This window comes from Oreochromis niloticus, linkage group LG18 (assembly GCF_001858045.2).
Source record: "Oreochromis niloticus isolate F11D_XX linkage group LG18, O_niloticus_UMD_NMBU, whole genome shotgun sequence".
Lineage (NCBI taxonomy): Eukaryota > Metazoa > Chordata > Actinopteri > Cichliformes > Cichlidae > Oreochromis > Oreochromis niloticus.
In genome coordinates, this window is record NC_031982.2 from 1,799,084 (window position 1) to 1,816,417 (window position 17,334).

The 17,334-nt window shown below is 41.6% G+C and overlaps 2 protein-coding genes across 22 annotated transcripts in view; one reads left to right on the forward strand and one right to left on the reverse strand.

Annotated features, from left to right (window-relative positions):
- Nucleotides 1-13,283, reverse strand: tgs1 (trimethylguanosine synthase 1). Of its 3 annotated transcripts, none has more exons than XM_005461534.4 (15): nucleotides 13,059-13,283; nucleotides 11,122-11,183; nucleotides 10,716-10,843; nucleotides 10,518-10,608; nucleotides 9,641-9,715; nucleotides 8,548-9,057; nucleotides 6,460-6,586; nucleotides 6,256-6,342; nucleotides 4,636-4,792; nucleotides 3,909-4,239; nucleotides 3,663-3,818; nucleotides 2,253-2,399; nucleotides 1,940-2,156; nucleotides 648-726; nucleotides 1-372 (listed from the first exon to the last, which is right to left on the reverse strand). In XM_005461534.4, the coding sequence occupies exons 1-15, from the start codon at nucleotides 13,169-13,171 to the stop codon at nucleotides 262-264; spliced, it is 2,391 nt and encodes a 796-aa protein (XP_005461591.1). In that variant the 5' UTR covers nucleotides 13,172-13,283; the 3' UTR covers nucleotides 1-261. The 3 variants fall into 3 exon arrangements, with proteins under 3 accessions (XP_005461591.1, XP_019203678.1, XP_025756285.1); XM_019348133.2 differs by having other exon boundaries at nucleotides 13,010-13,130; XM_025900500.1 differs by lacking the exon at nucleotides 13,059-13,283 and adding an exon at nucleotides 11,700-11,869.
- tmem68 (transmembrane protein 68) overlaps nucleotides 13,037-17,334 on the forward strand; it is an 18,624-nt gene continuing 14,326 nt past the window's right edge. For 13 of the 19 annotated variants that reach the window (XR_267432.4, XR_267434.4, XR_002057224.2 and 10 more), the window contains exons 1-3: nucleotides 13,529-13,728; nucleotides 14,109-14,257; nucleotides 15,146-15,316. Coding sequence is in view for 7 of the 19 variants with exons in the window: in XM_005461528.4 (XP_005461585.1) it covers nucleotides 14,198-14,257; nucleotides 15,146-15,316 (231 nt within the window). In the remaining 12 variants the exon portion in view is untranslated. Of the gene's footprint in view, nucleotides 13,176-13,528; nucleotides 13,729-14,108; nucleotides 14,258-15,145; nucleotides 15,317-15,550; nucleotides 15,600-17,334 lie in introns of those variants that run through there. The other 6 variants (XM_005461530.3, XM_005461532.2, XM_005461531.4 and 3 more) reach the window with 6 other exon arrangements.

Here is a 17,334-nt window from a genome sequence, read left to right on the forward strand (position 1 = left end):
TAAAAACAATATGAAAAACATTTTATTAGGCTCAAATGTATAATAAAAGGACAAAATATAAAACAGATATTATAAACCATAAAAAAATCACCTGCAAATAAAATTCCAGGTGGGTAAGCTAGGCTAGGCTGATAGAATGAATAAAATCCTGTGTGAATGTGGTTCAGTAATCTGGAAGAGAAATGATGACAAACAGCAGAAACTGATGTTTGGTTTGTCCTCCTTCATGAGAGCTCATACTGGTGCATAGCTTAGCATAGCTTAGCCCGGGTTTATCAAGCTGCCAAAGTAAGCAGTCACAGTCTTCAGCTTGTTGTTGAGGAAGTTCTGCTCGACCTCCACCTTCCCTCCTGGGCCGGCTAGAGAGGCCACCTGTAGCAAAGTGGAAAGAGACAAGATTTCAGGAAGACAGTCCCAACACAAACTGACCAAAGCAAACACATATTACTACGATAAAATACTCATTACAAGTATAAGAGTCTGGGTAGTACATAAAGAACGTGACATATCCCACCGCTGCGTCAGTCTGCTCAGGCGTGTTTAAAACCAGAAATGAACATTCAGACATCCACTGTCACACTAAATATATCCAAGTACAGATTACATTACATGTTTACCAACTGATGAGAAATTCTGAACACACTGACCTGATCCATGTCAACATTGCGGGGCAGAAAGTACACTATGTTGTCTGATATCAGTTTGGCCAGACGGAAAATCTCGAATGTGCCGAGTGTTAAGGATGAAAACTGTATGTTCAAAAAGGAAACTTTCTATTTAAATTTCAGATTAAACAGATGTGACTGATTGTATTAATTACATGCTGAGGTGGTATTTTGCCTGGAATAAAGTTGACCTTTAATGGGGTTAATTGTAGGGTCTGTCTTACAATATCAGTACTTTCAGGCAACAGTTGTTGTGATGTAGCCCTCTGAGAGCACTACCATCCTTCCACTGAGACCATTTCTGACTTCAGTGAGTGAATCAGCTGCAGGAGCAGATGCAGCAGATGGCCCCGCCCCTCCCTGAGCCTGGTTCTGTCGGAGGTTTCTTCCTGTTATAAAGGAGTTTTTCCTTCCCACTGTCGTCAAAGTGCTTGCTCATAGCTGCTCGTCTGATTGTGGGGTTTTCTCTGTATTCTTGAGGTGACTGCTTCTCGGATCCTCTGTCAGTCTTTGCTCGATCTCTTTCCTGTTTCTTCAGTACATGACTTTCAGACTACCTGCTGTAGATATTTTTAGCCCTGGTACTTCTCGTTTTGTTTCCCACTCAAATTCCTCAGATTCTTTAAGGAAACAGTGCAGACCATGTCAACATAAGTTTTCAGCTAATAGCACTTTGGGATTCACCATGTTGGTGTAAAAATACTGATTGGTGTTTGTCAAGTTGTGCTATCTAACAAACAAACACAAACAGGAACAACTGATGTGTTTTTGTGACAAGCTGCTACTAACAAAGTGACTGAACAAAAAACCCCAAAATACCCTAAAAATACTCCATCAGTGCTGCCCCCCAACCCCTAAGGAAATGTACCTATGGTATCAATGTGAAAATCCTACACCACCTCAAGCTGATGCATTAAAAACGTGGGTGTCCATGCCACATGACTGTCAGTGTGATGTGTGCAGCTGAGATAAGAACTGAACTGCAACTGCATGTGAAAGCAGCCAGTGTCCAAAAACTGAAAGCTAGAAAACTGTTCAAAAATTACAGAAAGTCTGGCTGCTTGGAAACAAAATATAAAAATGTGAGAGTGGCTTTTGCACGTTATTATACTAACAAATGAACAGATGACTCTAGACAACCCTGTCTTCTGTAAAATTGAAAAAGCAAAAACATTTTTCAAAGCTAAGTTGTAATTTGCTCCTTTCAGTTTTGGGTCCTTGCAAATGAATCCAGTAAGTCACTAACATCCCTCTACTTCCTCATCAAAGGATATCCATCAGGCTCCATCATGGTCCTGACGTCGAACACCTCAGCAGTCAGGTAGTCAGGTCCTCCCCACGGTGGTGACAGGAAGACCACATCAGCGTGGAGATGGGGGGCCAGCTGAAGGAAGTCTCCTTGTATGAAGTCAATTCGATCGGCCACACTGTAAACTGCAGCATTGTGCCGAGCCATGTCCAGCCGCACTGGATCTATATCAACGGCTAAGACTGAGAGAGAAACATGACACAGAGGACAGAGACTGTGAGCTCAGTGTGTTGCTTTCAACATTTCTAAATACACCTTATGATCTTATAAACACTTACCTCGCTTTCCAGTGAGGGCAAACTGGATGGCATTTCCTCCTACACCACAGAAGGCGTCTATGACCAGCTGAGACTCAGAGAAACTGTGCTCTACCCTGAGAGCAATGTGCTCAGCGATTCTCTCTGGTGTCACAGAGAACCAGCCCTCTGAAACGGGATTATTAACGTGTGTGAGACACAACCTGAAAAGCTTTCAATCCTAAGCCTGCAATGAGACACGGCCAAACATCCTGTTGTATTCATCACCCATTCCTTCTCACTTTAATTCAATACAATGTTAGTTATATAGCGCCAAATCACGACTGCTATTCAAGGCACTTGTTGAACATAAGGTTACCATGAGGCTGGTTCTCCTCAGTATATGAGCAGAGCCCAGACGGAGGATCTTCTGCAGCTGTTGGATGCTGTGTTACCTCACCACTGATGGTGTTCTGAATTTCAAAGTCTTTATATTTTGAGAGTTTTTCTAAAACTTTCAGAGTTTTCTCTTTCTTATCCTTCCTTACTAAGCCATGTGTCTTGTTCTTGATTTCTTTATCTGTATATATTCCACAGTGTAGCAGCCTCAGTTTACTGCTCTCAGTTACTGTTTATGTCTGAGGAGCTTGGCTAGAAAGCGACAGGACTTTGTTTCAAGTCTCTTCCAAAAAGCTTCTTTAGTTCTAAACCAAAAGGTCGAACGAGCTTCGTAGTAGTAATGTGTGCGACTAGATGACTAATAATCGCTATCGTCACTCATCAGTAAAACTAGTCGTTGATATTTCTCGAGATGATATTTTTCGGCTGGCCTGGAAACGTCTCAATGTTTCTCCAGACACGTTGGAGGAGGTGGGCGGGGAGAGGCAGGTCTGGTTTCCTGCTCAGACTGCTGCCCCATCACCCGCTTCAGATAAGCGGAAAAAAACAGCCGGATGACTTATTACTGTACTTTTCACTCTGAGTTATAAGCTAATTCAATGACAGTAAATGATGAGTAACCTTTCAGAGCATCAAAGAGACTGAATCATCAAGTGTAAGAAATATATCTATATAATAGTTACACAGCAGCTGTGGGGAAGCTGACATCACGAGTGTCAGGTTTTTGTTTTGTTTAATCTGACATCAAAGAAAAAATAAAAATGCATGAAAATCTGTGTTGCTGCCAATCACTGACGCTTCTCAGGGCCTAATAAAATCATAATCAAACGCTTCTTTAAATGTCGTTTATAAAAATGATTTTAGTTTTTTGGAGCCATGTATGTCTTGATGCATGCTCAGTCATCCAGGTGAGTAAATCCCCAAGATAGATAACACTGAAATGAACTGAACTGTAATATAGAACCGGGTCTCAATCATTTAAAGGTTAAATATGACTCGCATGTTGTTGATACCACTGGAATAATGTGACATATCTGCAGTGTGCAGACTGACCTCGGTCCAGTCTGATCCCTTCATCAAAGCGAGAGAAGAGTCTGTAGCGCTGAGCCCAGTATTTAGCCAGCTGGGGTTCAGCTGCCATCTCTGCTGGGACCTGCTGCTTCTTCTTCTTCTTCTTCTTTGGTGTTTTTGTGTCTTTCACACTTAATTCTACACAGACATAAATATTAGGCAGTTAGTTTTTTGTTCATTTTTTTTTTAAACAGCATAACCTTACTATGTATGAACAACCTGATTTACCAGCAGATTCACTGTGAACTTCAGGCTCATCAGGCAGGAGAAAGTCAGGAATCTGAAGACAGGGTAAGTGTCTCCCCGGCTGCTCCTCTCTCGCCTCCACGTCACTCTCCTCAGGCTCTGTGACAGAGTTGAAGGTGATGCTGGGGTGAGTGTAACTGCTCCCCTCTGCATTTAAACTGGATGCAGAATTCTTCACCTCCTTTTTCCTGCTGTCTTTTTCTTCTTGAGCTTCTCTTAAAAATGGAGGCTTGTCCTCAGGTTGTCTCTCTCTGTCCACCTCACTCTGGTCACACTCTCTCTCTCGCTGGACCTGTTCAAGGAAACTTTGAACCTGTGAAACAAAAAGACTTTTTTCATTAGCGATCTGTGTAACGTTCAAACAAACAAAGTTCTATTGTGCTGCTCGACTTCCTCCTATCTAACCTGCTCCAGTCCTCCATGCTTTTAATCTACATCCACGCTTTTATCCCAGGTCCACAGACATGCCAGGATAACAGATAAAGGACATGACTTTCAGTGATTTCCACTGTGATGCTTCCTTTCAGCTGTTACTCCAGGCTTCTTTCTAACGTCTGAGGACTTATTGAGATTCTGGGGTCATCTTTTATGTTCACAAAGCTGAAAACATCTAATCTGTCCTAGCTGATCAGTTACAGGTTACATCAGATTTGTTTGCTGTGCTCTGTCTTAAGAACATGTACACTCTTCAGCACGTTACAGGTCATACCTTACAAAGTGAGGTGCTGATCTGTGGATGTGTGCAGTCTCTGCCCATCTTTGAGAACCTGGTGCGTTTGTTGGTGCTGCTGATTTTCCTCTTGGTCCATCGCTGCCTCTGACACTTTGAAGCTGAGCTTCCTTTGAAGCTTAACACACTGTTGAACCTGAGACATGAACACATTGTAACAATTTAAATATTTAAAAACATTTTTTACACTCAAACAGCCACGCCCACATAAACCTTTGTGTTTCTAATTAGCCTGAGAAACAGGGCTCCAAAGTAGGCTGGGTTCATTCATTTCAATAGAGCCGATACCTGCAACACTTACTTAAAGCATAAAAACTGTCAATTTGCAGCATTCGCTGCCTTGCAGGCTTTTTGCGTTCTAGATGTTAGTTTGCTGAGGTTAACAGCTTTCATGTCAGATGTTTGTCTATTAATGAAGAATCAGTGCTGTTAAAAATCCCAGCAAACAATGCCACATTACCATCATGCACAAACACTGAACATCTCCTGTGTGCTACAGTGACAATCACTCGTCCTGTGCTTTCCCTGCTGTCAAAGGTCTGTTGGGAAAGGTCGTTCCACACTTCCACAGTGTGGATTTTGTCCCATCTTCCTCCCCTCAACCCAAACCAGTCACAGAAGATACTGGGAGTTTCTTCCTGTTTAAATGGTAAATGGCCTGTATAGCGCTTTACTTAGTCCCTAAGGACCCCAAAGCGCTTTACACATTCAGTCATTCACCCATTCACACACACATTCACACACTGGTGATGGCAAGCTACATTGTAGCCACAGCCACCCTGGGGCGCACTGACAGAGGTGAGGCTGCCGAACACTGGCGCCACCGGGCCCTCTGACCACCACCAGTAGGCAACGGGTGAAGTGTCTTGCCCAAGGACACAACGACCGAGACTGTCCAAGCTGGGGCTCGAACCGGCAACCTTCCGATTACAAGACGAACTGCTAATAAAGGGTATTTCCTTCTCACTGTTGCCCAGAGCTGCTCGTAGCTGATTGTTGGGGTCTTCTGTGTATCATTGCAGGGTCTTTACCTGACAATATAAACCTTGGGGCGACTGTTAATGTAATTTGGTGATAGTTCAGGGAAGTTGGATCCATATTGGCTCATATGTTTATTTCAGTTTACTTTCCCTGTTTTATGAGGAAATGGGTTCCAATCAGTGACGTTAACCATCTAAAGCATAATGCTGCAAAATTCAATGATGGATATTTTTTGTCCTTTAATACTTTTTTACCCCGACTGTGTTTTGTTTTACCAATCTTATCCTTCTGGAACTAATCTACTATGTATTTTAAATCTCATTGGGATACGTTAAGTATTTCTTATTTTATTGTCTCTGCCTAGAAGACCATTATTTATTTTAGCAGGTAAAATGGATCTAGTCACTGAGGACTTGTGACCTACCACAAACAGAGCAGGACAAGCAACTGAATAACAACGTCAGCTTTTGGCCAATTTCTAATAATCAAGTCGAAATGTTTTCATCTGAGTGTTTTTGTTTTGCATGTTTTATATAAACGACCAATCACAAGGTAGTTCAGTTGGAGTCGGCAGACATGACGGAGACAAGATTCCCAAAGGAGCAGTGGAACACTTACTGAGGCTCTGGGTTGTGTTTGAGGCCAAGTTGACTCCAAGCTTCCTCGGGTGTCAGACGTGGGCACTCGTCCACATCCAGCTCATGACTGACAAGGATAAACATTAGAAACATTATTCCTGGGCCAAGTGAAGAACGCTTGTTGGAGAGATGACGGTCTCCATGATTGAACTTGAAATTCAGCACACACAGGCATCAAACTTACCTCCGTTTGACTTTTGCGTATCCTTTTCCTGGTGGTTTGTCGTCATCGTCGTTATCATCTTTTCCATCAGGTGTTTCATTCCTTGATCCGTGCCGTCTGTTATTCCTGGCAGCAGCCAGTTGGAAGCCTGAGTCAGAATGTACAAAATGCTACATATTTATTAAAGCAACCACACATCCACTTATTTAACAGAGGAGAAACAAACTCCATAAGGTGCCAACCACAGGACAGATCAACAAGAACATGATTAACCAAACAAACTGGGACATCAAGTTCTTTAGATTCAATCTTTGACTCTGATTCATTTTCATACACAGCGAAACACCTCAGTAAACACAAACACATCTTCTGTGACACTGGTGACAATGACTTCAATAACTCAAAGTAACAAGTTCCTGTGGCATTGTGTGATCAAAAGGTTGATTGACACTGCCAGGATGTGAGCTCCTTCCACTTTTCTGAAGACATTTGTTTTCAGTGGTTGTGACGGCCTACGCCAGGGGTCGGCAACCCACGGCCACATGCGGCTATTTCATCCTTATACTTCCGCATGGCTTGGGAAAATAAATTATAAGTATTTAATTGAGGTGTATTCTATTTGTTTTAGTTCTTCTTTTAAATTTGTAGTTCTAAATCGGAAGATTATTGTGATCTTGAAACAGTAAAATAAAATTATAATTTATTATATTTTGTCGCCCAAAATAAGCGTCACACTCCACATCAAGGCCACTCTTGTTCAGGATCACAAATGGAGTGATGTTGAGAACCTTCCAAGACTGGACAAACTCGTGTTTGAAACACAGAATGCCATCCCGACACATAAACATGAAGAAATATGCATTTGGCGTCCTGTCGATCTTCTGATCCACATACGTATGTGAGCAGCTATTCTCCACACCGCTCACGCCTCACAGCCCCGATTTGCAGACGCTGTGCGCAGAGGTTCAGGAGCAGGAGTCCCATTAACCAGGTAAAATAAATATTTATGCAGATATTTTTTTCAAACATTTATTTAGCATTGCTTAGCGACATAGTGCTTTTTCCCATTTATTTTTTAAATTCAGGTCGAGGCTCCGCTACACGCTCCGGTTTGTTTGTTACGTGGATCATTTAAGTTTAGCTTTTTAATTGTGTTTGTTATTATTTTTTTAAGAGTTCAAAATGTTCAAAATGTGTTTATTACATAAATTTAATTTTCTCTGTAATTTTCTTCATGGATTTCATAAGCAACACACTATTGTTGTTTATACAAAGCGTTAAGGTAAAAAAACCCAATATATAGTCTTATCTTCATTTTAGACGCCAAAAAGTGTTTGCAGCTCCCAGTGTTTTCTTTTCTGTGGAAACTGGGTCCAAATGCCTCTGTGTGTTAAAGGTTGCCGACCCCTGGCCTACACTATCAAACAGCTAATGTTTCTCAACATAACTGATTTCTGTTGTGTATAAAAGTAGGGGGGGCTGGAGCCTATCCCAGCTGTACAGCCTGGACAGGTTGCCAGTAAAACACATAGACACAGACAACCATTCACACCAGTTTAGAGTTTCTAATTAACCTAACCCCACTGGCTGCATGTCTTTGGACTGTGGGAGGAAGCCGGAGCAACTTGCTGAGAGGTAACAGTGCGAACCACCATGCTGCCCATATGACATATGTCTGAAATATATATGCTGCATAATAAAGATACTATAAAAAGGAAGAAAAAAACTTTTCTACACTGATTTTATGTGATTAAATATTTTAGTTTCCTGTGGGCACCCGTACTTTGTTCTTGTCCCCCGCCACCCCTGGAAACTTTGCTGGACAGTGGTTTTCAGGCAGAACATGTTGGTGGACAGACATTCTACACTGAGGTCAGCGTCTCATTGTCCCAATTAGTTGAGAGTTTGATTGCTTGTATCTCACTGCCAGCACCAAGTGGAAGAACCTTAGTTTATGTTACAGGTGTCTCGTTCCTTTGAAACGTGTTCCACTCAAAATGCTTTGGAGCTTAAAAAAGAAAAAAGAGAACTCTTACGACTAAAACTTAGCAGACAAATACTCTGCCTGATCATACAGCCTTGGTCGCACCTCATACACACAATTATTACCTGTGGTAGTGCTGTTATGCTGTACAGAACCAGCTGGTCTCTTGTGGTTATTCCCATCATCAGAAGCATCATCAGAGCTGCAGGACACTCCCTCTGACTGGACCATGACTGAACCAGCCACACACTGTCCATCTGCCTCGATTGTGAAGCTCTGTCCAAACAGATCATGCAAAACTTCAGCATCATCTTCTTCGTGTTTACTCTCAGCTTCAGCAGGGCCGTCTCTCTGTTTCTCTGATTGGCTCTGTAAACCTCTGTCCATGACTCCTGTTTCTTCTTCCCCTCCAGCGTTCCCATTACAGGCAGACTGCTCAAAGGTCCAGCCCTGTCCCGCCCAGTATGAGTACTGTTCCCAATAAGAATAGTAGATCTCTGTAGCGTGTTTGTCCCAGAGATCTTTTGTATCCGGGTTGTCCCAAGGAGCCAGTCCTGGATCTTCTGAAGATGGCAGCTCATCCTCTGAATATTTCTCCAGCCAGCTGCCCCACATCAGGGCTTCTCCCTGTTGTGCTGCAGAAGAGTCAAAACATTAGTTAATATTTAATGTGTAGAATTGTTGCATCAAAAGAACATGATGAACACTGAAGAAGATATGGTGGAACTTCTTTTTTTTTTAAATGGTCAGTGGCTACTGAATTCAAGGGAAATGTATTTATTTTTAATCCGGCCACGTTTTCCTATCTGGTTTGGTCTAAACAGATGTGTGAAGCCAAACTTTTGGATGGATTCTGCGGGTTCTGAGGAGCACGATAAACAGTTATAATTATTCATGAAGTCAGATGACACAAATGAGTTTGACATCAGGAGACATGTCCTAAAGACCTAGAGACCTGGATGACCTGCCAACTGCTACTTCTAGAAGAAGAAGTAGACTGTTGGGCCCACTACCAGTGGGCCCAGCACACTGGAGGAGCCCACTGGTAGTTGACCCACTACATCCTGAGCCACAGCCACCCCAATATGATATCTCTATGTCTTCCTACCGAAACCAGGTGTCACAGTCCAGTGTTAAAAAAAAACAACCTTTCTTCATAGAGTTCATTTGTGTACAAATGCACACATTTCACTATAAACGTCATGTCACCATTCTTACCCCAGTAGGCTTCCCAGCCAGCATCTTGGATCCCTCCTGATACTTCCACTCGTGGATCAAACACCTCCTCATCAACTATGACATAAAAACATCATGCATGACATCACAGTCGCATGAAAAAAGAAAGTGTCCACTGACCATATGCAATACTCTGAAACAATATATACATTGCTACTGTTTCCATTGTAATTAAGAAGGTAAGGAGCAGCCATGTGCTGCTAATAAAAGCCTGTAAGCTGACCACCTAAAAGGAGAACTTCTGGCAATTTGCTGGTCTGGAACATTCAGCTGTGTGGACCCAAAGGTCTGATTGTGCAAGAGCTATATCTCAGACGGCATTAACATTTACAGGCCTTAATTAGCATGTTGAATGTTAAATGTTCTCAACAGTACAACCCCATTTACAAAAACAGTGGGGTGGTGTTCCCAAAAGGTTGATTCTGTACATCTGGACGTTTTCAGTGGGAGAAACGTTTCGTCATTCATCCAGGTGACTTCTTCACTCTCAGCTGACTGCAGGTTTTTAACCTTATAAACAGGACATTTGAACAGTGGCTGAAACCAGCACCACTGAGGGAACAATGGGCTGTGAGGTCAGTATATTGATCAGTTTCTTGATCATTAATATGCTGCCACTGAAAGCTCACTGGTGCATGTTGTCGCAGTAATCCCAGTACCAGATGGTACCTGTCAGCTCCACCACCTACAAGCAGAGTGCAGCTCTGGCAGTAGCTGACACAAAAACTCAGGTATGGAAGGAGTTCAGTTAGACCGTGGAGAAAGTGGTTACTCTACCACATAAAAACTCATAAAAACCTTACAATTTGTAACATTACTCGTAATAAAAACAATAAAAGCAATAAGATAATTGCATTACCTTTTTCATCAGCCTGTGGATCTTCTTTACTTTCCTCTTCTTCACTTGTTTCTTCACAGTATTTTGAGGAACTCCTGTTAGACCTCCACCCCTGTGACATGACGAAAAATAATAACCAAAACTGCTCTTTAGTTTCCATTAAAAAAACAGTGACTTTAATAACACAGCACAACAAAGCCAAGATGAAGTGTGACTTACTGCTCTCCTCTGCTCAGACGAGCACACAAAGGCTAAAGGTAGGCCCATACTGGCCATCATCTGAGTTTCTTCATCCAGCTCCTCCACCTCAGTCTCCTCTTCCTCCTCCTCTTCACCATCATCTACGTCTATGAGTTGAGAAATGTATTTTTAAAATCATGGCAACTAAAACTAGACAGTACAGCGAGGTTAAGAGAGCCACATTCTTCTACAACACAGAGTATTCAGTGAGAACACCAACTCTTTACCAAATTCAAGTCCGTCTTATGAGATGTTAGAGAATCAGAATCATGTTCCTCAGAACCTGCTAAAAAACACGTACCACCAACCCCAATTCCTGATACATTTCATAGATGATTATTTTAATCCCCAGTACTATTAAATATCATGATAGGATAGGATATACCTTGTACAGTGTTTTCCAGGTCAGGCAGAAGTCTGTTATCAGAACGATACAACTCTCGATCCCTGTAAAGAGGCGATGGACATAAAGGACAGATGTACTGTAGGACATCCATAGATGCATCTGTACATATCAGCGTATCCACTAAAACTCAAGGTTTTTGGGTACTGAGAACAACAACATCTAAATGACTGTGAAAATATAAAGTAATATACTTGCATTCATACAGAGTTTTTCTACTCCTATTCAACACTCAAAGCATTTGACATGACACACGATATTGCCAGAAGTATTCATTAAATCGTTAAATTCAGGTGGTCCAATCACATCCGGGTGTATAAATCAGCACCTGGGCATGCAGACTGATTCTACAAACATTTGTGAAAGACTGGGTTGCTCTTAGAAGCTCGGCGAATTCCAGCGTGGTACTGTGATACGATGCCACCTGTGCAATCTTGAAATTTCCTCGCAACTAAATATTTCACAGTCAACTGTTAGTGGTGTTACAACAAAGTGGAAGTGAGTGGGAATGACACCATCTCAGCCACAAAGTGCTAGCACGTAGTGCACAGGTCACCAACCTTTTGCAATTGCTACAGAACTCCAAACTTCACATGGGCTTCAGATTAGCTGAAGAACAGTTAGGCAGCTGCATTGAACGGGTTTCCATAGCTGAGCAGCTGAATCCAAACCTTGCATGACCAAGCGCCACGCAAAGCATCTAATTCAATTCAATTCAATTCAATTCAATTCAATTTTATTTATATAGCACCAAATCACAACAAAAGTCGCTTTATATTGTACAATAGATCGCACAATAATAAATACGGAGAAAACCCCAACAATCATATGACCCCCTATGAGCAAGCACTTTGGCGACAGTGGGAAGGAAAAACTCCCTTTTAACAGGAAGAAACCTCCGGCAGAACCAGGCTCAGGGAGGGGCGGCCATCTGCTGCGACCGGTTGGGGTGAAGAAGGAAAACAGGATAAAGACATGCTGTGGAAGAGAGACAGAGATTAATAACAGATATGATTCGATGCAGAGAGGTCTATTAACACATAGTGAGTGCAGTGATGTAAAGCATGCTGCTATTACTAGACTTAGAACAAGCACTCTGTGGAAAAGTAAAAATCTCCTGCCTTTCATAAGCTCCAGTATTTGATAACCACCAATATTTAAAGCTTTAACACAAACACCTCTCACAGCCTAAAGGGAATTTTTACAAAATTAATTAATTTGAGCAGAGACTGTGAGCCAGGTCTTCTCATCCAACATCCTTGTCTGACCTCACAAGTACATTTCTAGAAGAAAAGTAAAAAATTCCATGAACATACTCCTAGAAAGCCTTCCCAGAGGAGTTGAAGCTGTTATAGCTGCAAAGGGTGGGACAATATCATGGGATGTCACTCAAGTGCATATGTGTGTGAAGGCGGACGAGTGAATACGTTTGGCAATATAGTGTATGATAAGTTTCCACCGCTCTGTGTGCAAGACAACACCTCTCCTGGTGTGGCAGCTCATACCACACACTGCTCATCTTTCCAATTCAGACTTAGCACACAGTTGCTAACATTTTCTTGTGGAGTTTAGCACACCATTGTACTAGTAACAGTAGCAGCCTTGTAATAACTGCGATTTATTCAACTGTGATTGATATAACTTTTAAAAACACTGCTTTGTGGTAGTCTTCAATCAAGTCAGTTATACAACAGTAAATCGGCTATTCATTAAAACGACATTTAATACACGAAATTTCAAAGATTTGACTGGTTTTCATTTCTTGCTGTCTTTTAATAATCCACACTGGCTGGTTGCCATGGCAGCCTGGCTGAGATGTCAAACACCGGTTTAGATCAGACTGTTGTTCGACATGCGGTAAATGAATTACGTGTATGAGAATAGCTCTAGCGGACAGAGGAAAGGTGGTGGAGGCTCACTGTACGAAGGCTCTGGAGCAACGACAATGAATCGTTTCTTCCTCCTGCAGTGACTCCTTCTTGCTGAAGATGATTTCCGCCACCAGGGCTACTCTTCTCATTTCCAGCATCATGGCGGTTAGCTCGCTACAACAAGAAACACACTTTCATTTACCGACGAGCTGCTCGCGTCTTTAAGCAGCATGGGACTCTTTCCTTTATTATTGATTATTTCCGCACTAGAAGCTAACAGCGGATTTTCCGCTATTTTTCAAAATAAAAGTTGCAAAGTAGTTTTTCTTCGGCACATTAATGTAACTATTTTTACTGAATTTATTACACTTTTTTAATTTAATGGCACCTTTTGACATTTTCCACTTTTACTTTTGAGGGATATTTTCTAATTCTCTATGACTGTATATAGTTACTGTTTGAAAGCTGGTGCAATTCAGTTTTGTTTTTATTTTGAAGCGAACGAGTCGACCCGGAAACTCTTTATTGTAAGCCAGTAAGAACTCTTTCATCGGTACAGCACAGTTTTAGGATAGAAATCTGTGACTCTGTGTTCCCCCAACGACGTTCCGGGTTGATGAACAGGATAGTTGATAGCTCTAAGAAGTATAGGTTTTGCTAGTGTAATACTGAATATCGTGCTACATTCTAATGGCACGCTTTACCGAGTAAGCAGTCGGTAGGTACCGTTTTTATGTTTGTAACCGTGGAGTTGGCTTATTGAGAAATGTCAGATTTTCCGGCTCCTTCAATGAGACTTAGCTCTCAGTCAGTTATTATACCGTAGCCCGAGTTCGCTGTTGTCATTTTGCTGATCAAATGTAGCCTCTTCCTATTCCCAGTAAAAAGGTGGTGGTGTTCTAGATACTAATGCTATGTAAAGTTGCTGTCATTTGATTTGATGTTAAAAAGCTGCTGGTGTTTATTAGAAATTGTAGTTGGTATAATACGTGCTATTTACATCTTTTCTGATCTGCGTAATCCACTGCGACTGTGTATTTGTAAATGTAGTCACAGAACTGAGTTAGCGGTGTCCTCCTATACCTCCTTCTTATGTAGCAGCCGGTGTTCTCTATGCAGTCTACCTGAGACCTGATCTGAGCGTCACTCGGTTGAGCTGGAGTTCTCGTGGCTGAGAGCAGAGCACTATGTCAGGCACTGGCAACCAGTCATGTCTGACGGGCGCGGAGGACACTCTCTCTCTCTTGGTATGCATCCTGTCCATGCATTACAGGCACCTAGGACTTGATAATGAAATCGAGCTTACCTAGAAACAAATGTGTTATTTATTTAACATCAGCTTTGGTGTTCATGCATTATTTTATTTTAAGACGCACACAATACAACAAATTTTCCATAATAGAGGGTTAGCACTGTTGCCTCACAGCAAGAAGGTCCTGAGTTCAATTCCACAATCAGGCCGGATCTTTCTGTTTGCATGTTCTCTCCCAGTACTCCTACTTCCTCCCACAGTCCAAAGTGCTTGGTGAATTGGTGAGTCATTGCCCATAGTGTTAGCCCTGCGACAGACTGGCGACCTGTCCAGGGTGTAGCCTGCCTCTTGCCCTTAGACAGCTGGGATAGGCTCCAGCCCCCCACAAGGAGAAGCAGAAAAAGATGCATGGATGGATTTTCCACAATATGTTGGCAACAAGTGGATAATAAGTCCCACAGTTTGAATAATGGGATGTCTCTCCAGCCCTCTTTGAGGCCCTCTCCTCCACAGAGGAGGCGTTCAGATCGTGGGCCCCACGCCATTCTAAATTTAAATGTAGATAATTTGTCCCGAAATGTAGTTGTTATTACGATCTCACCTGGTATTACAAAGAGTGTTATACTATCACTATGTCACATGTTAAGTTGTGAAAAGAGCTTCTATGGTGTCAATCGCCTAGAAACTCTAGATTCTCCCTCAGTGGTATTTTATGTCCAACTGTAATGTTACATAACACTGTTAACCAGTTTTTAAAAGTAATGCTAATACAAACAAGAATGTGTTGCGTATTTTAAAGTTACCTATCCAGTAATTATTGAGATGTTTTCATCTGGACCAAAGTGATGGATGTTAGTATTGACATTCTGGTCCTGGTCAACAGGTGTGTTTGTTTCATGCATGGGAGGAATGGGCAGGTCTTGATCAAGAGGACTATCTGAGTGTCTTGGAATACCTGTTGTGGGTCTTCACACCCCTAGCCATCGTCTTCATTGTGCCTTTCCTCATCGTTATCTTCCTTTACCTCTCTATACTCTTCCTTCATGTCTACAAGGTACGTAAACAGTCCCTACAGTCTCAGTCACATAAATAGAGTAACACAAATCAAAGACCTTCACTGTTTAGTTATCATCTACAGTTCCCTCTATAATGTTTGGGACAAAAACACAATTTTAGTAGCTTTGCCTCTCGACATCTGCACAGTATTTATAGGACTGTCTGACTGAAGTGCAGACTTTCAGATTTAAGTAAAGGAGTTCACAGCTATTTTTTTTTTTTTTTTACATAGTTCCCTATTTTTAGAGGGACAGTTGACTGGCAAGCAGTTTCATGGACAGGTGAGGCCTGCTCACTTGTTATTTCATAAAAAAATAAACCAGTTGATTCAAAGTATTGAGTGGTATTTTATAGTTTTATATATGAGGCCTAAGTAGGGATGGGAATTGATAAAAATTTAGTAAATCCAGTTGCATAATCAATTCTCATTGAGACCATCTCTAAGCAGTATGTCACAGACATTAAATTCATGCATGGTCAAATGTCTGTGCACACTGGAGGTGTTTCCCCAGTTTGTTGTGATCAGTGTTGGGATCATTACTCCAAAAAAGTCATTACTGCACATATAACACACAACACTTTTCTTCAAAGTAATGATTTCTTTGAACTGTTCTTTTTCCAGGTTTGGAAAGATTGTACAGCATACATCTTTCATTACTTTAAAAAGTAAAAATTGGGTGCACAAATTAGAAGTTATTTTGGATTTTCTCTAATTCAATCGGGAAAGTCTTCAACACTACTTTAGATAAATAATGGTCTCTCTATACTCCATGTAATGTCAGGAAGTTGGCAATGAGTCGTTTACTTTAACCTACTTACATCAGACATTTTTGACTATGCTTGTTGACATCACACCTTTTTTTTTTTAGCCTTTATAGGATAGAGACAGTGTAGATCAGGGGTCGGCAACCTGCGGCTCTTTAGTCCTTATATTGCGGCTCGGAAAAATAAATTATAAGTATTTAACTGAAGTGTTTTTTATTTGTGTTAGTTCTTTTTTAAAACTTGTAGTTCTAAATTGGAAGATTATTGCGATCTTGAATAATAAAAATAAAGTTATATTTTATTATTTTCGTTGTTCAAAATAAGCGTCACACTCTTTGAAGCCGGTATACCCGCCGAAACGACGTGCGTTTACCGAGACTTTCAGCCCCAGGTAGGCCTAGTATGGAGAACTGTAAGAAAAGAAAAATATCTGAAGAAAATACAACATTTAACGATGCCTGGGCAGAGTCATTTGTATTTACTTCTGACGAGAGTGGCCTACCAGTATGTCTAATTTGTGGCGTGTCGATCTTCGGATCCACATATGTATGTGAGCATCTGTTCTCCACCATGAACTATGTTAAAAACAAACACCGCACACGCCTCACAGACGACAGCTTACAGTCCTGCGTAAAGATGAAAGTGACTTCGTACAGCAGACGCTGTGCGCAGAGGTTCAGGAGCAGAAGTCCGATTGTAAACACATCACGGCACCGACGATGTTTACATGAACATGCTCTTCAGCATCTCTTTATTGACCACTTTTCACACACACAGCCGGCTGTAGCTTTCCAGCGCACAGCCCGACACATACAAACAAGAGCAGAGAGAGCAAGCAGGTGAGGCGTGATTGCGGATGCCACTCAGGTACGTCTGCCTCTCCTGCAGCGTCACTGCGGGCCACGCCCCGCGAAGCACATTAACCCGGTAAAATAAATATTATGCAGATATGTTGAAAATATTTATTTTTAATTTTTTAGGAGCATAGTGCTTTTTTCCAATTATTTTTTAAATTCTGGTCAAGGCTCCGCTCCGGGAAGCCCAGAAGGCGATATAAGGATGACGGCTCACTGTTTTTCTTTTGCTACATGGATAATTTAAGTTCAGCTTTTTAATTCATTTAAAAGACACCTTCAACTGGTTGACTTTATTTTTAGTTATTATTTTTTAAGGGGTGACAATGTGTTCATTACATAAATAAAATTTAATTTTCTCCGTCTTCTCTTTGCTGACCCCTGGTGTAGATGGACA